The sequence below is a fragment of the Dermochelys coriacea genome, chromosome 8, assembly GCF_009764565.3.
Source record: "Dermochelys coriacea isolate rDerCor1 chromosome 8, rDerCor1.pri.v4, whole genome shotgun sequence".
NCBI lineage: Eukaryota > Metazoa > Chordata > Testudines > Dermochelyidae > Dermochelys > Dermochelys coriacea.
Window position 1 is genome coordinate 21,190,351 of NC_050075.1, and position 17,629 is coordinate 21,207,979.

At 48.0% G+C, this 17,629-nt stretch overlaps 1 protein-coding gene across 4 annotated transcripts in view; it reads right to left on the bottom strand.

The window, feature by feature from the left end:
* The window catches only part of SH3PXD2B (SH3 and PX domains 2B), a 118,458-nt gene that overhangs the window by 30,622 nt on the left and 70,207 nt on the right, over positions 1 to 17,629 (bottom strand). For all 4 annotated transcript variants that reach the window (XM_043520093.1, XM_038413444.2, XM_043520095.1 and 1 more), the window contains 2 exons: positions 14,212 to 14,288; positions 8,975 to 9,066 (listed from right to left, as the gene is read on the bottom strand). In XM_043520093.1, coding sequence (XP_043376028.1) covers positions 8,975 to 9,066; positions 14,212 to 14,288 — 169 coding nt within the window. The remainder of the gene's footprint in view (positions 1 to 8,974; positions 9,067 to 14,211; positions 14,289 to 17,629) is intronic.

The window sequence follows — 17,629 nt, forward strand, 5'->3', positions numbered from 1 at the left end:
CTGGGATGTCTTTGGCAGGAACACAAAGAGCAGCTGGTTTGAACCCGAGCAGATCCAGGCCCATCACCTCAGAGAGAACTAGAGCTCAGACAAGACAGGAAACAGCAATAAGCTCCCAGCAGCCTGCAGTATCTCCCCTTCCCCCACTGACTGGGGAAAGCCAGACAGCAGGAGCACAGAAAGACAGGCCTCCTAGAAAGCCAGAGATTCTTCTAACCAGTGAAAGGGGAAATGGAAAACTCGTTTAGCCATATCGGTACAATGATCATACAGCAGGGCTGACTTGACCCAGCAATCAGGGCTGTCACACAGGTTCCCAGGAGCTCCTTAAATTGATGCACTGAGCTACAATAGTGAGGTGTGTGACTATGGGCTTTACTAATAATGTCTGCACTGCATGGGCATCCAGCCAGCACTGACTAAACTCCCAAAGTTCTCTCACAAGATGGATTTTCTAGTTTCTTTGGTTGCTCCGAGGCCCTGATCAGGAATATGGTGGAGAACGTCCTCAGGACTTTGAGTAGCTCTCTTCACTTACTGTTTTAAGTCAACAGGGATACATTACTTGGGATTGGGTATTCTCTGTTCAGTCCACTTTGCTTCTCGCATCTAGAATATGCTGTGAACCAGAACACCCACCCTGGAATTGACATGTTGCTAGTAGAGAACTTTTTTTAAAAAATTACCAATTCTCATACCTATCCCCATTTGGGGGGGGGGAGGGGTTTGAAGCATCGTTCATTCCACTAGGAAAAACAGTTCCTACAGAAAAATTGGAACTTTTTAAATGGAATCATTTTGTAATACAAGAGTAAGTGGGCGAGGAAGTGGTTCACTTGTTATTCTGTCCAAGCATGGCTGGGGCTAACAGGGTTCTCACTACATTTACCCAACCAGTCAGACTGGGCTCTTGGACATGCTGGTGCTCTAGCCTAAGGAAGCTGGTGGTTAGAGCATGTTCCTTGGAGGAAAGAACAGAATCCATGTCGACATTAGGTAAAAAAATCTGTGCTACAACCCTGCAAGCTACTCCCATTATTAACCAGAGACGCAGCAAGCATGGTTCTGTTCCCACTGCAGATTTGGTCTAAACCAAACTCGATTCCAGCTCCAAGAGGCTGCCGTTTTAGAAAAGGGGCCACCCTATAGTTACTTCCAGTTCTTTAGTTTCAGTGATAAGATCCCACTGCAGCATTCTGTCTTTAGGGGTAGGAGTGAAAGATGTTGGCCTCTGTCCCATAAAGGACTTGCCCGTGCTGCCATGACTGCCATCTTGAGGAGATCGCCTTTCATTGAAGTGGTGGTGACTGTGGTTTTGGAGTTGATTGTTCCAGTCCCTGCTCCTGCAGTACACCTACTTACACCCAGAACTACTGTCTGTTTGCAGCAGAGTCCATTCATTTCTCTAGCTATGACTTCTGGACACCAGGACATCTCAGATGCCCCTGAATAGATCCAACTGGCCAATGAGAGCCCTTAGCAAAACCAGTATTTGTTACCAGTGTAATGAACACTACCATATTGATAAGGATATAAGGGTACCAAGATGATCTCCTCCACAACACTCTGCACCCCATCTTTCAGGAGGGATCCCAGCATCCTCCACAAAGATCCAAGGATCACTCCCTTCCCACTCCTGTATCTACTGGGATCTGGCCTGAAACACTACACCCAACTTGCCCGCCAAGGCCAGGGCAGGGCAGATAGGCAGGCCTTGTGTCTGAGGGGTGCAGTGCAGCCGCTAGCATTTCCATGAAAGTGGACGAACACATGCAAAGCTATTAGAGGGAAGAAAGAGCAGGAACATGTTGCCAGTAGAAACTAGCTACATGTTTGCCGCTGGGATTAAACGGGGAGGAGGAAAAGGTTCTGTCCCCTGTTGTATGTGTGGAATGTTGTATCTGTGTAGAGTTCCCTTCTGCTGCTTTGGAGCGAGCTCAAACATTCTAGTTTTATCTCCTGACTGCTTCCAGCCCAGCAGCCTGAACCGGGACCTTTTGAGCGCAACATATAAAATAAACTTTGTACATTCAGCTCACATCAGCCCTGACTCTTATTGTGGCCCCATTCTCCTGCTGGCTCTCTCACCTCTGATTTATTGGCACTACTTAGTGCCTGTACTCCCTGTCAGGCTGGCTGCAGGAAGCAATCACTTACTGTGGTTATCATTCCAGCTTCCATCAGAGCATGCAGCGCCAGAGCTTCTGGATTAATAAAATAATGAAGGGCTGCTGAAGTCCCCACCAAGCATAACCTTGTTAGTGGAACAGGCTTTCATCGTCTGGTCAGGCCACTGCTCATTACCATGCGCCTTCCGTCCTGGGCTGCTGCAGGCAACACCCGCCAATTACAGTACTTTGCTCCTTCCAGAGCAGCAGCCCGAAGGGATTCTGTCTGCTATCTGCCTCTCCGAAACTTCAGCTTGGCCATCTTCATGCTCTCTCAATACGGGCCTCCCTGTATTCAGGATGGGAAGAAGCCACGGGTGCTACAGTCGATCAGTCCCTTTCCATTAGCTTGTCTCCCCTCCGTACCCCGTACACCACACCAGCAATGAGCCCAAACACATTCTCAGAGACCAGCTGTTCTTCTACAACACTCCATTCAAATGGAAACTATCAGCCATAGGTGAGTTGTAGGAGACAGCAGGGGACATTTATCTGGGGCCTGAGCTTGAGGGGTGCCTGCATTTAGGAAGGGAAGAAAGAAGTTAAAATATTTGTCCCAGGCTTTAAATGCCCTCAACAGCCCCACTGCCAGTAGAATTACCACCAGGGCTATGGCTACACAACAGAGCTTGCAGCCACGCCACTGTAGCACTGCAAGTCAGATGCTCTAAGCCGATGGGAGAGAGCTCTCCCGTCGACTGAATGACTCCAGTCCCCGTGAGTGGTGGTAGCTATGTCAGCAGGAGAAGTTCTCCCACGGACATAGCGCTGTCTACATCGGCGCTTAGGTCAATGTAACTTATGTCACTCAGCAAGTGGCTTATTCACACTCCCGAGCGACATAACTCATACCAACATAAGTGGCAGTGTGTACATAGGCTGTGATGCACATTCCCTCATCAACACAATGGTGTCTGGAGCATTGCCTCAACACAGTGATAATAATTTACAAGGGTCTAAAAGGAATTTAGAGATTCAGAGCTAACACGACTTGCAGGAGGCAGGATAACCTTGTTAAAGATGATGTTCCTAGTAATGCCGGGAGAGGACTGGAGGGAAGGCAGCCCTACATATCAGATGCACACAAACCTTAGTCAAATGCTCAGCATTTGCAATGTAAGATTTTTAATGTAAGTAGGAGTTGAAATTTGATTCCCATTTAAGTTTCTGCTGCCTTTGGTGGCAAATCAGGGTAGGAGGCACTTGAAAGTCAGCTACCCTTAGTGGCTTTCAAGTTTCTCAGACCCTTGATGCAACAGGCACAGAAGAACCCCAGGCAAACAATAGGAACTGGAAATTCTAAAGGAGGTTTTGTATTAGTTATCATTTGCCTACAACTTGATGATCTGGTGAAGCTAACAAACCTGTAACCAGTGGAAAATCTTCAGAAGTTCTAAACGCTAACACAAGTTGTCAAAACTACTCCCAAGGAATCTCTGCATCCAGGGGCTAATATTCATGCACAGAGGGGATCAGTAGTTGATATGGGCAAATGACTTTGAAGATCAGAATGGCCAACAATCTATGGCCAAAACAATTTGCACAGTGCTTTTCCTGAAAGACATTTGCTCAGCAGCAGGGGAAGGATGCATGTAAAATAGGTTCATTAGATTTGAGGTTTCTCTGCTTGCCATCACATGCCCATCTAGTCACAGCCCAGTAGGCTAAAAGGACTGTGGTTCTCTGACACCACGTATATAAGTCTGGGTGGTACGTACAAACACATGGCGCAGGCTGGGAAAGACAAATAATTGAGGCAAGGAACGGAAAGCAGAACTCAGCTTGCCAGCCAGGTTCCTGGTTCAGGGCTCTGGTAACTGGTGTCTGGAATTCTGGACATTCATTCCAGAAGCAGAACAACCATAGATTTGATCAAATTATCAACAGATCCAGGTTCTACTTGCAGGTCCAGAGCACCTCTCCTCCTCAAAGACCCTACACAAAAGAGGGAGGAGCTCTGGCTGCAGATTAGATGCAGATAATACTTCAACATTTTTAGCAAGGCAAACTCCACGTCAGACCTTATCTCACTTCTTAAAGGGACTAAGTTATTAAAGACTATTTAAAGAATGACCTGTTTTAAGAGCTGTGTTTTTTATTAACACACCATTATTGCATGGGGAGCACAAACCAGCCTTTTAACCCTCCACTTCAGAAATCATGCTGAAGATAAGGTAGGTAAGATATATTTTATTGGATCAACTTCAGTTGGTGGAAGAGGAACAAGCTTTCAAGCTTAACAGAGCTCTTCTGCAGGTCTGGGGAAGTCAACCAGATTGTCTGTCTCAACTTGTATTTAGCTTAGACACACTAGTAACTTCTCCTAGTCCTGAAGACGAGCTGTGTGAAGCTCAAAAGTTTGTCCCTTTAACACCAACAGAAGTTGGTCCAATAAAAAAGATCACCTCACCTACCTTGTCTCTCTCAGAGCCTGGGACCAGCATGGCTACAGTAACACTGCAAATATGTTGAAGAGAGACAGACAGACATGGTGAAAGGGGGGTGAAAGTATCTTTTACCTCCCAAAGATAACGTTAGAGAGAAGGGGTGGAGGAAATGGATCACTTCATGTCTATGAAGATTGATAGTGTCTCTTTAAGAGTGAAAGTCTCCCCTCATGAATATTACTGGGATATCGAAACACGCAAGAGAACAGACCCTGACTGTGGATGCCCCCTTGCTTGTCTATCAGATTTGGCCAGGAGACATGAAGGTTCTTGAGAGTATGGATGGAAAGCTAGCAGGGTGACTAATCTTTTCCCCTGATGCTTCCCCTTTGTACAGAGCAGGGGATTATTTTAACAACCACTTCGGGTATTTCTTCACTGTAGTGTTAACCAAGCTTTTGCATGTTGGAGCCTTGAGGTTCAGCTGGCGAGGATCGTTAGCAGCTGAATGCCTTAACTCAGCAATGGCTTTCTGCCCAGGACTTTCCCAGCCTCACTATGGGAACTCTCTTATGCCACCAGAAAGCTCTTTCAAATGAGGAAAAACTAATCCCCCACCTACCCAGCCCAGAGGCTCATCGCAGTTCTCACGGCATGCGCCAGGAACAAGAATCCAATGACTTGTCTCTTTTGAGGGCTGCAGTTTCAAGAGGATTTTCATCCTAACAATTAAGAGAAAAACCCACTTCTCCACAATCCATGTGCTGCTAGGCCTGCAAAGTGTTTATTTTGTCATGGCGCATGAGTTCCTTCTGTCCTGATTGGCTCCTCCTCCCAGCCCCAAACAATCCCTTGGGATCCAGAGCTACAGCCACCATCCCTTCACTCATTTCACTGGGCAGAATCATACATGAAATATGTAGGGTGGGTCTCAGTCCAGAGGCTCCAAGTACTGGATGGGCAATGGGGACTCAACTCCCTTCTCACCATTAGGAATGGTCCCTCCACGGTATGAAAGGGGGTAGCTAGCACATAGGGGTAAAAACTCAGTCGCTTCACCTCCTTCAAACTATTAGAGATGCACCAGGCTCCACCAAGGCTCCACTTCAGGCATTGTCCCAGTGTCCATCTGGAAGAAATGGAGCAGGGGAAGAGAGAGGGATGGGTACTATGGCCGTTTCTACACTAGCCTCTTTTCCCCACTCATGCAATTTTCCACTTTTGTTCCTGCCAGCGATTGGATCATGTGTGCAGAGCAGGCTCCAGGGTCTGAGCCACAGATTAAGGAAGGTTTAGAATAAACAGTGGTTAGTGGCTGGCAGCCACCAGAGGTCTGTCAACATTAGTGTTCCCATCACAGTTGCCACTGCTGGAGCTGCATCACTGGTAGCAATCGTGGGAAATTGTATGGAATAAATATCTCGTGTAGAAGAGATCTATGGGGATTCAGGAGCAACTCCTGAATGTGGAGAACACACTCACCAAAGGCAGCAACAAGAGGAGCACAAACTACAGGAGGCTACAAATGGATAGATGGAGGGGTAGTCACACAACCTCCTTCCATCCCAAAATGTTACCCTCTGCAGTGACTAAGTTCACCACTAGCATGAGGAAATCCAGCTTCATGGAAATGTACCTGCTGACACCCATACTAAAATTTGGCTCCATGTCTGTGGGTAGTACGAAGTAGGTAGATCTCTATCCCTGCCCAGAGAACCAGGAAGGTAGATGCTACATGCAGCTCCAAAGACTCCAGAGCTTCTCCTCCCACCAGACCATGCTCCCATTGAAGTAAATGTGAGTTTTGCCTTGGGAGCAGGAACAGGCGCCGACCCATTAATGAGAGCAGAAGGGGACTTTCCCTCAGCCAGAAGCTGCAGTAGGGTAGGAAATCATGGGGCCAGTAGTGCCACTAGAATGACTGCTTTGCTTGGCATAGAGTGTGCTGACCTATCCATTTTCCGCCTTCCAACCGCCACTGCATAAAAAGCCGTCTTCTTATTCCTTTCATGGCCTGGCTCTCTTTCAACTTCCCACAGAAAGTATTTATCTCTTTTATGAACAATGACATCCGGCCAAACCCCAGGCACACCACTATATTGGATCCACCCCAGCCGTCTGTCACTGATTTTATGTCACTATTGGCAACTTGGCAGCCTGTCCACGTGGGGCTGGCAAAATGGCTCCCACCAATCTCACCAGAGGAGAGCCTCAAGGACTTTTATTCATTAACATTTTTAATTGTAGGTAATAAATGCCCCTGGAGCATTCAAGGTGGGATATGAAACACAACAGAGACGTCCTTGAGACACCACAGTAGCTCACTGCTGGAAGCGAATGGATAGGAGAGGTCTGTTAAGCCATTCTTAGTATTGAAAAAGCCCTCGACCATGCTGTGTTGGCTAATTCTATAACAGCTCAAAATACAGCATGACTGCAACCTCGCTCCCAAACTGCACGGCACCAAGAGCAGTTAATGTGGCACTTGCTGCAACAGCCAAACCTTTACAAATGCAAGCAAACACATGCGGCATGCGCCACATGTGAGTGGGGCTGTGTATAGGTGCTGGGAGATGCACACAAACCAGGGCACTGCAATGGACATTCCAAAAGGTACAGTCTTAGTCCAGCCCCAACACCAAAGCACACAGCTTTGGTTTACATTTCAGTTAGTCCCTTTGTTTTCCTTCTTTTTTAGCTTCCTCAAATGAGCACACTTCAGGTGCAGAGAAGAGAAAGTTTGGAGCAGGGGAGAGTTCTTTACATGCCAGGCCTGCAGGAGCAATACCTCCAGAGCAGAGTCAGCTTTTAAGGAGCTGCCACTCCACACTGTTTCAGCTTTTTTTAAGATGTGTGTCCTGGGGTTCTATACATTTGAATTGGCCCCTGGTTTTTGTGACAGCCTCCAGACCCTACGCCAAGTTCATACCCCACAGATCAGGCAAGGGTGGATAATGGGGTGATAAAAGAAGAAAGGGGGATGACAATCCTCATACACATCCCAAGGCACCATCTATGTGCATGTTTCACCAACAGGTTCACTGGGTGGATTTGACAATCAAACACCATCCAGAGAGTCCTGACTTTATTTATAAACTGTACATATTAGAACGTGTCAATATTGGAACAATCACACAGACCACCCCGTCCTCCCAACACCAGGAACATTAGGAATCCCAAGCCCCTTGCCCAGCAGACTCCTAGATGTTCATGAGATACTGCTCATGCAAATCAGTCTTCTTAGGTCTCTCACTCACTCCCATGCTGCTCCATTAGCTGATGGATGACCCAAGGGGCAAAAGGTTAACTGGTGAACAATAGTTTGGGCAGGCTGGATGGGAATGCCAGCTGACAGCAAGCTATTAGTTAATGGACTCTGGGGCCCTCAGACCAATCTAATCAAGTGTCTGCTGGCTGGGGAAGGAATGATGATAGGAAAAGAAAATAAAAACAGGAGGCCAAGGAGAAAAAGAAATAAATAAGCTAAAGGTGGGGGAAGTTACAAAAGAAACAAGCACAGCACTTAACAGGAGATATGAAAAACTCAATGTTCCTTCACAGAGAAAACCAAAATCCTTTTAATCCCCCAACCCTCCATGCAATGCAAAACAATGTCAAATTATTTTACTGCCTTTTCTTGCACAATCAGTCAATCTTCCTTCATTGCTCAACCTTAAGTAGAGCTACAAACACAATCTAAGGAGAGACAGCAACAGGACAAGAGAGGGAGGCTGGTGTTTGTATTTATGCTCCGGGTGATTAATAGGGGCTGGAACAAGTAGCTCATAGTCACAAGACTAGTAACTACACAGGGTTGCATAAGACATGCAAGAATCCCAGCACATGTTCCTTGTTTCCAATGGAAAGCAAGAGTCAGGCATTGTGGTGGATGGCTCAGGGGACTGGCAAAAAGCGTCTTTCACTCTAGGCAGAGATCATTAATAACTGGAAGTTGCTCCTGTCTGATGCCTGCTTGGCACTTCCTACAGGAAAAGAGATTGGGTTTCCCAAGTGACGATCAGAAAACCCAGCACCACTATTAGCATTAAGTGGCCTCTGGGCTGGCAAATTCAGCACTGAGGCCAAGGATTCAGCGGCTCCTGGAGAAAGCGCTTCCACCTCATCACTAGCAGTGGACATTCCAGGGGAGGGCTGAGGCACACTGGTAGGGAACAGTGTGTGAAGAAAGCTTGCATGGTCCCAGTTCTGAAACTAAACAAAGAACTTCACTCTCCAGGGATCTCAAACCAGCACCTTTCTTCAACATTACATTCACAGGCACGTTGGGGATTTGTTCATGGATCTCAGAGCCTCTTCTGAATGTCAGTGCTCCAGGGGGTTTTATCTGTGGCAAGGGATGCAATCACCACCACAGCAATTCTGCAGAGCAGCCCCACTAGCTTGTTGTAACCAACTTACTCTTTGGGAGGATTCAGGTCTTCGGGTCTCGTCTCGAAGAACTGAAGAACCTCCTCACACTGAGAGATGTAGGGTGGCAGCTGGATCAGAGCCTGTGAATGAAACAAAGAGACTGAGAACATGAAGCTAGAGACTAGTCCAGCATCTAAAAGGATTTTGGAGGAGCGACCTTCAGTGTGTGTGAACAGCTGGGCAAATACAGGAAAGGCTGCTAGAAGAAACAGGCACCATGATACACAGAACTGTGGCGAGCGTTATAGTGAATGTCACAATGCACCAGAATGGAGTAAGTCACTTACAGCCTCTGGTTTCAGCTGCTGCATCTCTGGGTAAGATGAGAGGGTGCAAAGGGGAGTAAGCAGACGTTGACCTGCAATCCAGGCTACCTTTGCCATTATAACCGTTCGCCCGCACCAGCCAGGGTATCCTTAGAGTCCCTGTAACAGTTGCCTCCCCATCAAAATAGCTGTCCTTCAAGCTAAGGCTTAACTGAGACTCCCCAAAGCTCATTACTGTTCTGTGTGCAGAGAGCCCCAGCCCCACTGAAAGGTACAAGCAGTTCATGTCTTTCAGGGCAACAGGGCCTGGCTTTGATGCTTCTGGTTAGGTTCAGGGCCCTGGAATCATAGGGCCCATCAGCACTTGAGAGATCTGTAGAGTCCTCTGTCTCTCAGGAACCCCCTGCTGAGCAACAGCTACTCAAGAAGAGGTTGTCTGAGTGGCAGAAGGGAAGCCCACAAACACCTCGAGCAGGGGCTGGAGAGCTTTTGTTCGTGTTATCATCAGACAACAACTGTGGTGGCTGGAGTTAATGAGCGGCACTGCATCTTTCCCCCTCCCGCCCAGGAAGCCTGCTGCAGCAACACACATTTTAGAAGTGGGACTCGCCAAGTGTGAGAGAATGAGAGCGAGCAATAAGGTCATGGTCTCTGCAGAAGGTGAAGGGGATGATGCCTAGAATAGCACCATTTCCTCTGGGCCACACACATCATTTCCCTTACTGTCTCAGCCCAGTTGAGGCTGGAGGGGAGGCAGACTTGGCTAGGGCTCTGTAATACGTACCTAGGCAAAGGGGACACATGTAGCTGCACAGAGCTCATTTTGGGGGGGACGGGGACTGAAGAGTGACATGATTTCACAGAAAGGAGGTTTGGAAGCAGGGCCCATCCTGATATATGACTGACAGACAATCCTCAGCTTCATACCCACAATCCTCCCTCAGCCGCACCCATCACACCAAGGGCCCTGAGACAGCGATACGAACAAAACCATAAGAACCTCAACTCACCCCGCACCAGGAACACAGCCCTGTGTGCAGTATCGCAAGCTGCTCCCAGAGGCAGACCTGAGTCTTTACTGGCCTGTCTGCTCTGCCCCCATAGCCTTTCCCGAAACAGGCCTGCCTAGGGTTGCCAACTGTCTAATTGCACAAACCCAAACATTCTTGCCCGCCCTCTGCCCAAGGCCACACCCCTGCCCCGCCCCTTTCCCAAGGCCCCATCCCCACTCCCTCCAGCCCCATTCCCTCATCACTTGTTCTCCCCGACCGTCACTCACTTTCACCAGGCTGGGGAAGGGGGTTGGGGTGCAGGACAGGGTGTGGCTGAGGGGTTCGGAGTGTGGGAGATGGCTTTAGGCTGAGTCTGTGGCAACGGGTTGGGGAGCGGGAGGGGGTTTGGTGTGTGGGCTCCGGGAGGGAGTTTGGGTGTGGGAGGGAGCTGGGGCATGGGGTTGGAATGCAAGAGGGGATTCGGGGTGCAGGCTCCAGAGCCAGGCGGTGCTTACCTCAGGCGGCTCCCAGAAGCAGCGGCATGTCCGGCAGTGGCTCCTAGTCTCACGGGCAGCCAGGCAACTATGTGTGCTGCCCCTGCTTGCAAACACCGCTCCCGCAGCTCCCATTGGGCACAGTTCCCCGTTCCTGGCCAATAGGAGCTGCAGAGTCCGCACTCAGAGAGGGGGCAGCACGCAGAGACCCCCCTGGCCTCGCTTCCTCCTAGGAGCCGCTGCCGGACATTCCGGCCACTTCAGAGAGTGGCATGGAGCCAGGGTAGATAGGGATCCTACCTTAGCCCCACTGCGCCACCGGACTTTTAGCAACCTAAAATCTCCGGGATTGGCTTCAGTAGCCTATGAGAGCTTGAGCCCGATTCCGGGAGACTTACGGTCAAACTGGGAGGGTTGGCAACCCTAGGCCTGCCATTGCAGAGACACTGACCACCACCACAGCCAGGCCAGGCAGAGCCGCCAAGCAGTGGGGGTGATACTGCCTGACAAGGAATTGAGACAGCATGCCAGCCAGCGTAAGAAATGGGATATAGAAACAACTGTCCACTTCGGAGATTGTGGGTGCAGGCAACTATTCAGGTTTCCTGCTGGCAACATTTCCACTGAGGTGCTGCTTACAGGACTCCATTCCCTGTGCTCTATGCAGAATCACTCAGACCCTGGTAAAGTGACCAGCCCCAGTCCAGAGAAGGATCCTCCCTTACAGCGTTGGAAATGATGGCAGAAAAACACAGCTTGTCCTAGGAAGACGGAAATCAAGGGCCATCTGCTTTATGATTAGTGCACAGCCCTGCCATATAGGAAACTGAGAGGATTCATTGCCCTCCACCAGGCTGGGAGAGGCTGGGAGCACTATCAAGGTGATACATTCAGCCACACAACTCATTCTTAAGGGCAATTTGAAGAACAGGCTCCAAAGAGAAACCCATCCAATTTTGTCTAGCTTGGAGCATGGTGGCTGGGGTGAGGAGACCGGCAGGGAAAGGTTATTCATAGAAGACAGATAGGAAATGACCTATTCAGATGGATGAGCCATTTTACAGGAGCTGATGCATGACTGCAGTCTGCAGGGCATTTTCTAGAGCTCTGTTCAATTTCATTTTAAGACTCCCAAGCGACCGGGCTTGGGAGAGGATCTCCCAGTCACAACTCTTTTACCAGATATTCAGCAAACATTTTCTCTCTCAAACCTACTAATATTACCACCAACACAGAGGAAAGGGTTATTTAGTGTAGGACACGGGGGAAACAGGATGAGAATACACTGTATTTAGGTCTTTTAAATCTGACTTTAGGAATCAATCTCACCAGCTCCCTGATCATTTTTGCTACTCTTCTTTGACCTCCCTCCAATCTGTCAAGCTCTTTCTGCTAGCAAGAGAGTAATTCTGGGTGCAGCTGGACCGTGGCTTTATAAAGAGGGACTATTCTCTTCCTGCTTGGTGGGGCAATGTCTTTGCATGTTTTCAGTCCAGGATTTCACCGGCCTTCTTTGCAGACAAGAGAGGAGGATTTGCAGAGCTTTTTCAGGGAACGGCGCCGCCTCACGTCTCTCCCAGGAGAGACAAAACAAAGGACAAGATATTATCTAGTATTTTGAGGGGGATCTGGTTAAGCTGTGTTCCCGTAATGCTCAGTACTCACTAAACAACACCCTAACCACAGCAAACTCAGGGATTTTTTTTTTTTTGCTGAGAGTGTATATTATACTCCCACTCTGGTGGTGCATGTGAAGTCAACCCAAAATAACAGAAATGCCAGGGACAGCAGGGACTGTGGTTGAGACGCCCATGCTAATAGCATGGACCGACTCTGCCATGCACACTTCTATGGTGGCTTAGCCCCTCACCCCACAAGCAGCTTCACAGTTAAGTAGCAGGAGCTGGAAGGCCAGGCTTAGTGCACACTTTATTACCTGGCAATGCATTAACTGGAGGAGGAGAAAGCTGCTGTCTAAGTGGGTCATATAACATCAGCTATTATGTCCCATTTATTAAGTCAAATGGATTAATTATATTTTATGCCATTAACTGCATCGTTCCGAACAGACAGCTCTAGCCTCTTATCACTTAGGGACTTTTTTCCTCCCTAAAATTAAATTTATGGGCAAGCGTGTGTCTATCTAGCTGGCACATTTTAGTGTCCCTGAAAACAGGGGACTGATCACACCAGCAAGAGCCAGCCAGCTGCCTTGTAAGCTTCCCCCGACCTCCCCAGCTTTGGCAATATGCCTCAAGGCTACCTGTGCTTCACCTCTACTGTTCCAATCCTGCCTGTTACCCTGCAGTAACGCAGCTAATGCACCTCAGCAGTTTTGAGCTGCAGCACATGTTAGCCCAGTGCTAGGCCTCCAGACATGTTTGCTGATGTGTCTTGGACTTGACCTTCAGCACCCCTTGCAATTCCAGTCCCAGGCTCCCTCCCTCAGAGCTTTGGTCAATGCACCTGAGTATTGACCTGCATCATCCCCTGCAATTCTATTCTATTCTGGTTCTTATGCTGCGCTGAACCCCATAGTACCGGAGCACGGAGCAGGAGGGCATTAAGCAAAGCTACTAACACCTGTCTTGGGTTTGTTCTCTCATCTTCTCTCCTGTGGAGAGGTGTATGCAGTTGAGTGTTTTGTTCTGGAACTTTTATTTAACACACACACACACACACACATGATTATGTTAGAGAAGGCATGTTCAAAGAAATGCATCTTGCACTTAGAGCGGAAGGTCCTTAGTTCCTCTGGGGGTTCTTCCAGGATCTTCAGCTGATGCCTGAAAAAGCTTCACCTCTTGCACAGATGAGTTTTAACATTATTGTATAAAGTTCCATGGTGCCCTAGGAGTAAGATGCTCCGGTGCTGGGCACCCCACGCAGCTCTGCCAACACATCTCAGTCCACGGCACAGAACCCTCTGTTATCCCCAAAGCTAGAGACAGTGCCAGTTCTGTGACAGAGACCCATCTTCTAAGGATAAGGACTGGACTCTGCTCAATAGGGATAACATTTGAAACCAACAGTATAGGCTAGCTAGTGAGCCCCTACCAGGCCATTTGCTTCTCGTTTGTAGCCTGAGAAGGGATTTAAAAAAAAATTAATAAAATTAAGGAGAACTAGAGTGGAGAGTGCATGGTGAGCAACTAGGTCACTTCTATGCTGCAATCTCTAGGCCTCTAAAACCACAGCACTGACCCCTCTGTCTGAGATGGGACCCATGGGATGTTTTTACATCTGCATGGAATGAATGCGCTGCACCACACCCAAGGCCACCAGCTAATTTCATGGCAGGAGGTGGTATGTTAGCACAAGCTACTGCTGGTGGAAGTGCACAATTAAGTGCAACACCATGTACTGCCCCCTCCCAGAAATGGAACCAGTATTGCCAACAGAGAAGGACCAGCTCAAATCATGCCTATATCACAGGCTAGAAGTCTTCAGTTTAAGATAAAAACTCCCTTTACCTTGCAGTATTCATCAATAGGGATCAGACGCTTGACAGCAACATCCCGGATGTGGCTTCTGCGGAAGAGGATCTTCCCTGCAGTGAGAAAGAGGAACAAGAGCAGTGCAAGTCATCAAGGCTGTTCCATCAGACATCATTTCCCTCAAATCAACTGATCAGAATCTATCCTCAATGTAAGCAAAGACTGGCTTTGCCAAGAACCCTCTTGCCCACACAGAAGAACCTCCCCTCAACCAACCAAGCTTACTTTTGGAGAGATGCACATTAGAAATTACTAAGGGCATGTCTACACTGTGGAAACTACATGGGCATAACTAGGTCACCACTGCTATGCCAACATAAGCCCAGAGTATAGACACAGCCTGCATGACCTACTTGAGCGACGGTAATGAGGGCGACGGACGCATTCTTGCATTGACATAGATGCATCTACACTGTGGGATATGTCGGCACAACTATGGCGCTTAGGGGTGCGTTTTTCCATATCCTGCCCAACATAAGAAAAATCCGACCAAATTGCCCAACCAGATGTGTCCTCATGTCTCTTCACTTATCCAGGGTGCTGCTGTGCGTGTCCAGGAGGTGGTAGAATGGCTTGTATCACTTCAGAGCACACATGGAGCACTACCCCTCCCAGGCATCTAACCATTGCTAAATCAAAAAGTACAAACAGCCACTGTGGTTTTGGAGATTAACATGCTGAGTTCTGTCTCCCAAGTCTCATCTTTACAGTTCAGCTGCCAAGCAAGATCAGCATACATGTGGTCATGGGTTTTTGTCTGTTTCTGCACTCCCAGAGGGTGGTCCTCTCCCAACAGACTGCAATGGATGTAGTAGCCTCAAAACATGACACTATGCAGGGGTCTTCCAGCTGTTCTCCTCCTCCCCCTAATCTCTCTGTTTCACCCTTTTTCTAACCTGTAGCAAAGAAGTTGATGACAAAAGACAGAGGGCTCAATTCCCAATTCCTGAAAACGCAGGGGCAAGTCAGCTATATTTTGAATCAAGGCACCAGAATCAACAATTTGCTATTATGCAATTTGCAAATACTGGCCTGTGAGCTTAAGGGGCGCATGGAGCTTTGCAAGCACATAAGAGGAATGGGGAGGAGGAGATGGGGGCGAGCAGGAGAGTAGGAAGAAGGATAGATATTAGTTTGCTTGAGTTGCCAATAATCAGTTCCTGCCAGTAATCTGGCCTCAGACCCCAAAAAAGGGTATGTGCTTGCAAAAAGAAGGGGGAGTGGAGGGAGTTAGAGTGGATTTTAATTTGTGGGAAATGGGGAAAAGAAATCTGTGGCCTACAATGAACAGTTACATTGGCATCGCTATGTCAGGCAGGGGTGTAAAAAAAAACCCACAGAATTATGTCAGCAAAAACCCCAGCGTAGATACAGCTAGGCTGATGGAAGAGCACTTCTGTTGAAGTAGCTAACATTGTTCGGGGAGGTGGTATTCCTACACTGACAGAAAACCTCCTCCTGTCAGCATACACTGCTTCTACACTAGGGGCTACAGCTATGGTGGTATAGGCTCTGTAATGTAGATGTACCCTTTGTTCAACAGTCAAGTTACGTCTACAGCACAGAGACTATATTGGTATAGTTAGGTTGTCGTAACTGTGGCAGCATAAACCTGTAGTGTAGATACAGCCTACACTGACGGAAGGGGGTTTTCCCTTGGTATGAACACCACTTCCCTGAGCAACACTAGCTAGATCGACAGAAGCATTCTCCCATTGACCTAGCTGCATTGACACAGAGGGTTAGGTCGGCGACCCTATGGCACTTAGCAGTATGGATTTTTCACACCTCTGAGAGCTGTAACAATGTCGACCTTCATCTTAAGTGTAGATCAGGCCATGGTTAACCCCTTTGTAAAGGCAAGCGTGGATATTCCCTAAGCATTTGTTCCCAGCTTCTAACGTTTGCATTTTACCCTAGATCTTAACTGGAGGTCAGAATGTGTAGTGTAGACAAAGCCTTGGACAGAGGGTCTCTCTCTTTGTAGCTCCTGAATGGAGAAGGTCCCCAGAGCGAGACTCGTGGGATTGCAGATCAGATTCAGACCCTATCGGGCTTTCCTTCCTGTCTGGGGTTTATTTTTATTCTCCTTTACAGGAATCCTTCAGCTACTCCATTTCCTCCCCTCTCACTTGTGGCTCAGGCAGTTTTTCTTTGAAGTCTAATGAGTCCTAAAAGCTTCAATCTGACTTTGCTGAGCACAACTTCTCCAGTGTTTAAAGAGACACAGGCCACTAGCAGAGAGATCATGAAAAAGATATGCATTTACTTAGGAGGGAGAAACCTGCCCCCACATTGAGCTAGAACAGACGCAAATCCCAATTCAAAGTGTCACAACTCAAGACTGCACTATCAAACTCCTTTAAATCCCAGCTGTTAGCTTTCATATTGTAATTGAAACCATTGCAGCTATTGCCCAATAGCTGGGACCAATAACACATGTCTCAGAACTTCCAGCCTTCCAGGAGCTTTCAGGATTTGAATTGGAGTTTTCAGGTTTGATGGTGAGATAATCATTAAGCAAAAGCCAACTCTACCCCCTGAGTTAGGGGGAGTCTTAGTGCTTGAGAAAAGTGAAGGACTTGCACTGTCGGTGGGTACAGTGCAAGCTATCTCCCTCCAACAGCTCTGCAGATGCACCTCAGTCCTGGTTTCCCTCTCTCACCCCCCAAGAAATGAATCAGCGGTGGGATTATTTTTTTTAAAGAATTGTACCTCAGCATCCAGCTGGGATTGAAGTTAGACCAGCATCATGAACACCTGTGATATAAGCTGCCATTTGAATCCACTCTCAAGCCCCAGAAGGAGATTTAGCTCCAACACTAGAATACCTACCTCCAATCATTTCTCCATCACCTACACACACACCTTGGAGTTACCCATTCTTTTTGTTCCCCCCAGCTCCAAGGCCACCACCATACCAGTGGAGATCGACTGGATGGTTACCAATGCTACTCTTTCACTGATCAGAATGATCATGGTGGAGCAACCTGAAATACTCTCTCCTCCAAGGGGCTACCATCACGTGCTCCATGGGAGTAACAGTACATCCCCATCATGCATGCACATTTTCACATGAGCATTTGTGGCTCAGATATTATTCCCGAACAAGACTAGAAAACCAAACCAAACAGTGGTATAAAGGCTTGCATAGCTCTTAGCTGCACCAGGTTGGCTCCAACCTGCTCTGTTCCCTCACAAGGGCCAGGACATTGCTCAAATGCTTCCTTCTCCAATCTGGTCTTTAGTTCTTGCAGATCAGTAGCTTGGAAAGTATTTATTGCTAAGATACCAGGAAGGGGAGGGGCAGGAATTACCAGCCTCTAGTTAATCTCCTTGCCGTGGGTGGCTACTGTTTTTTTTCCCCAGTAGGCAAGTAAATTATCAATAGTTT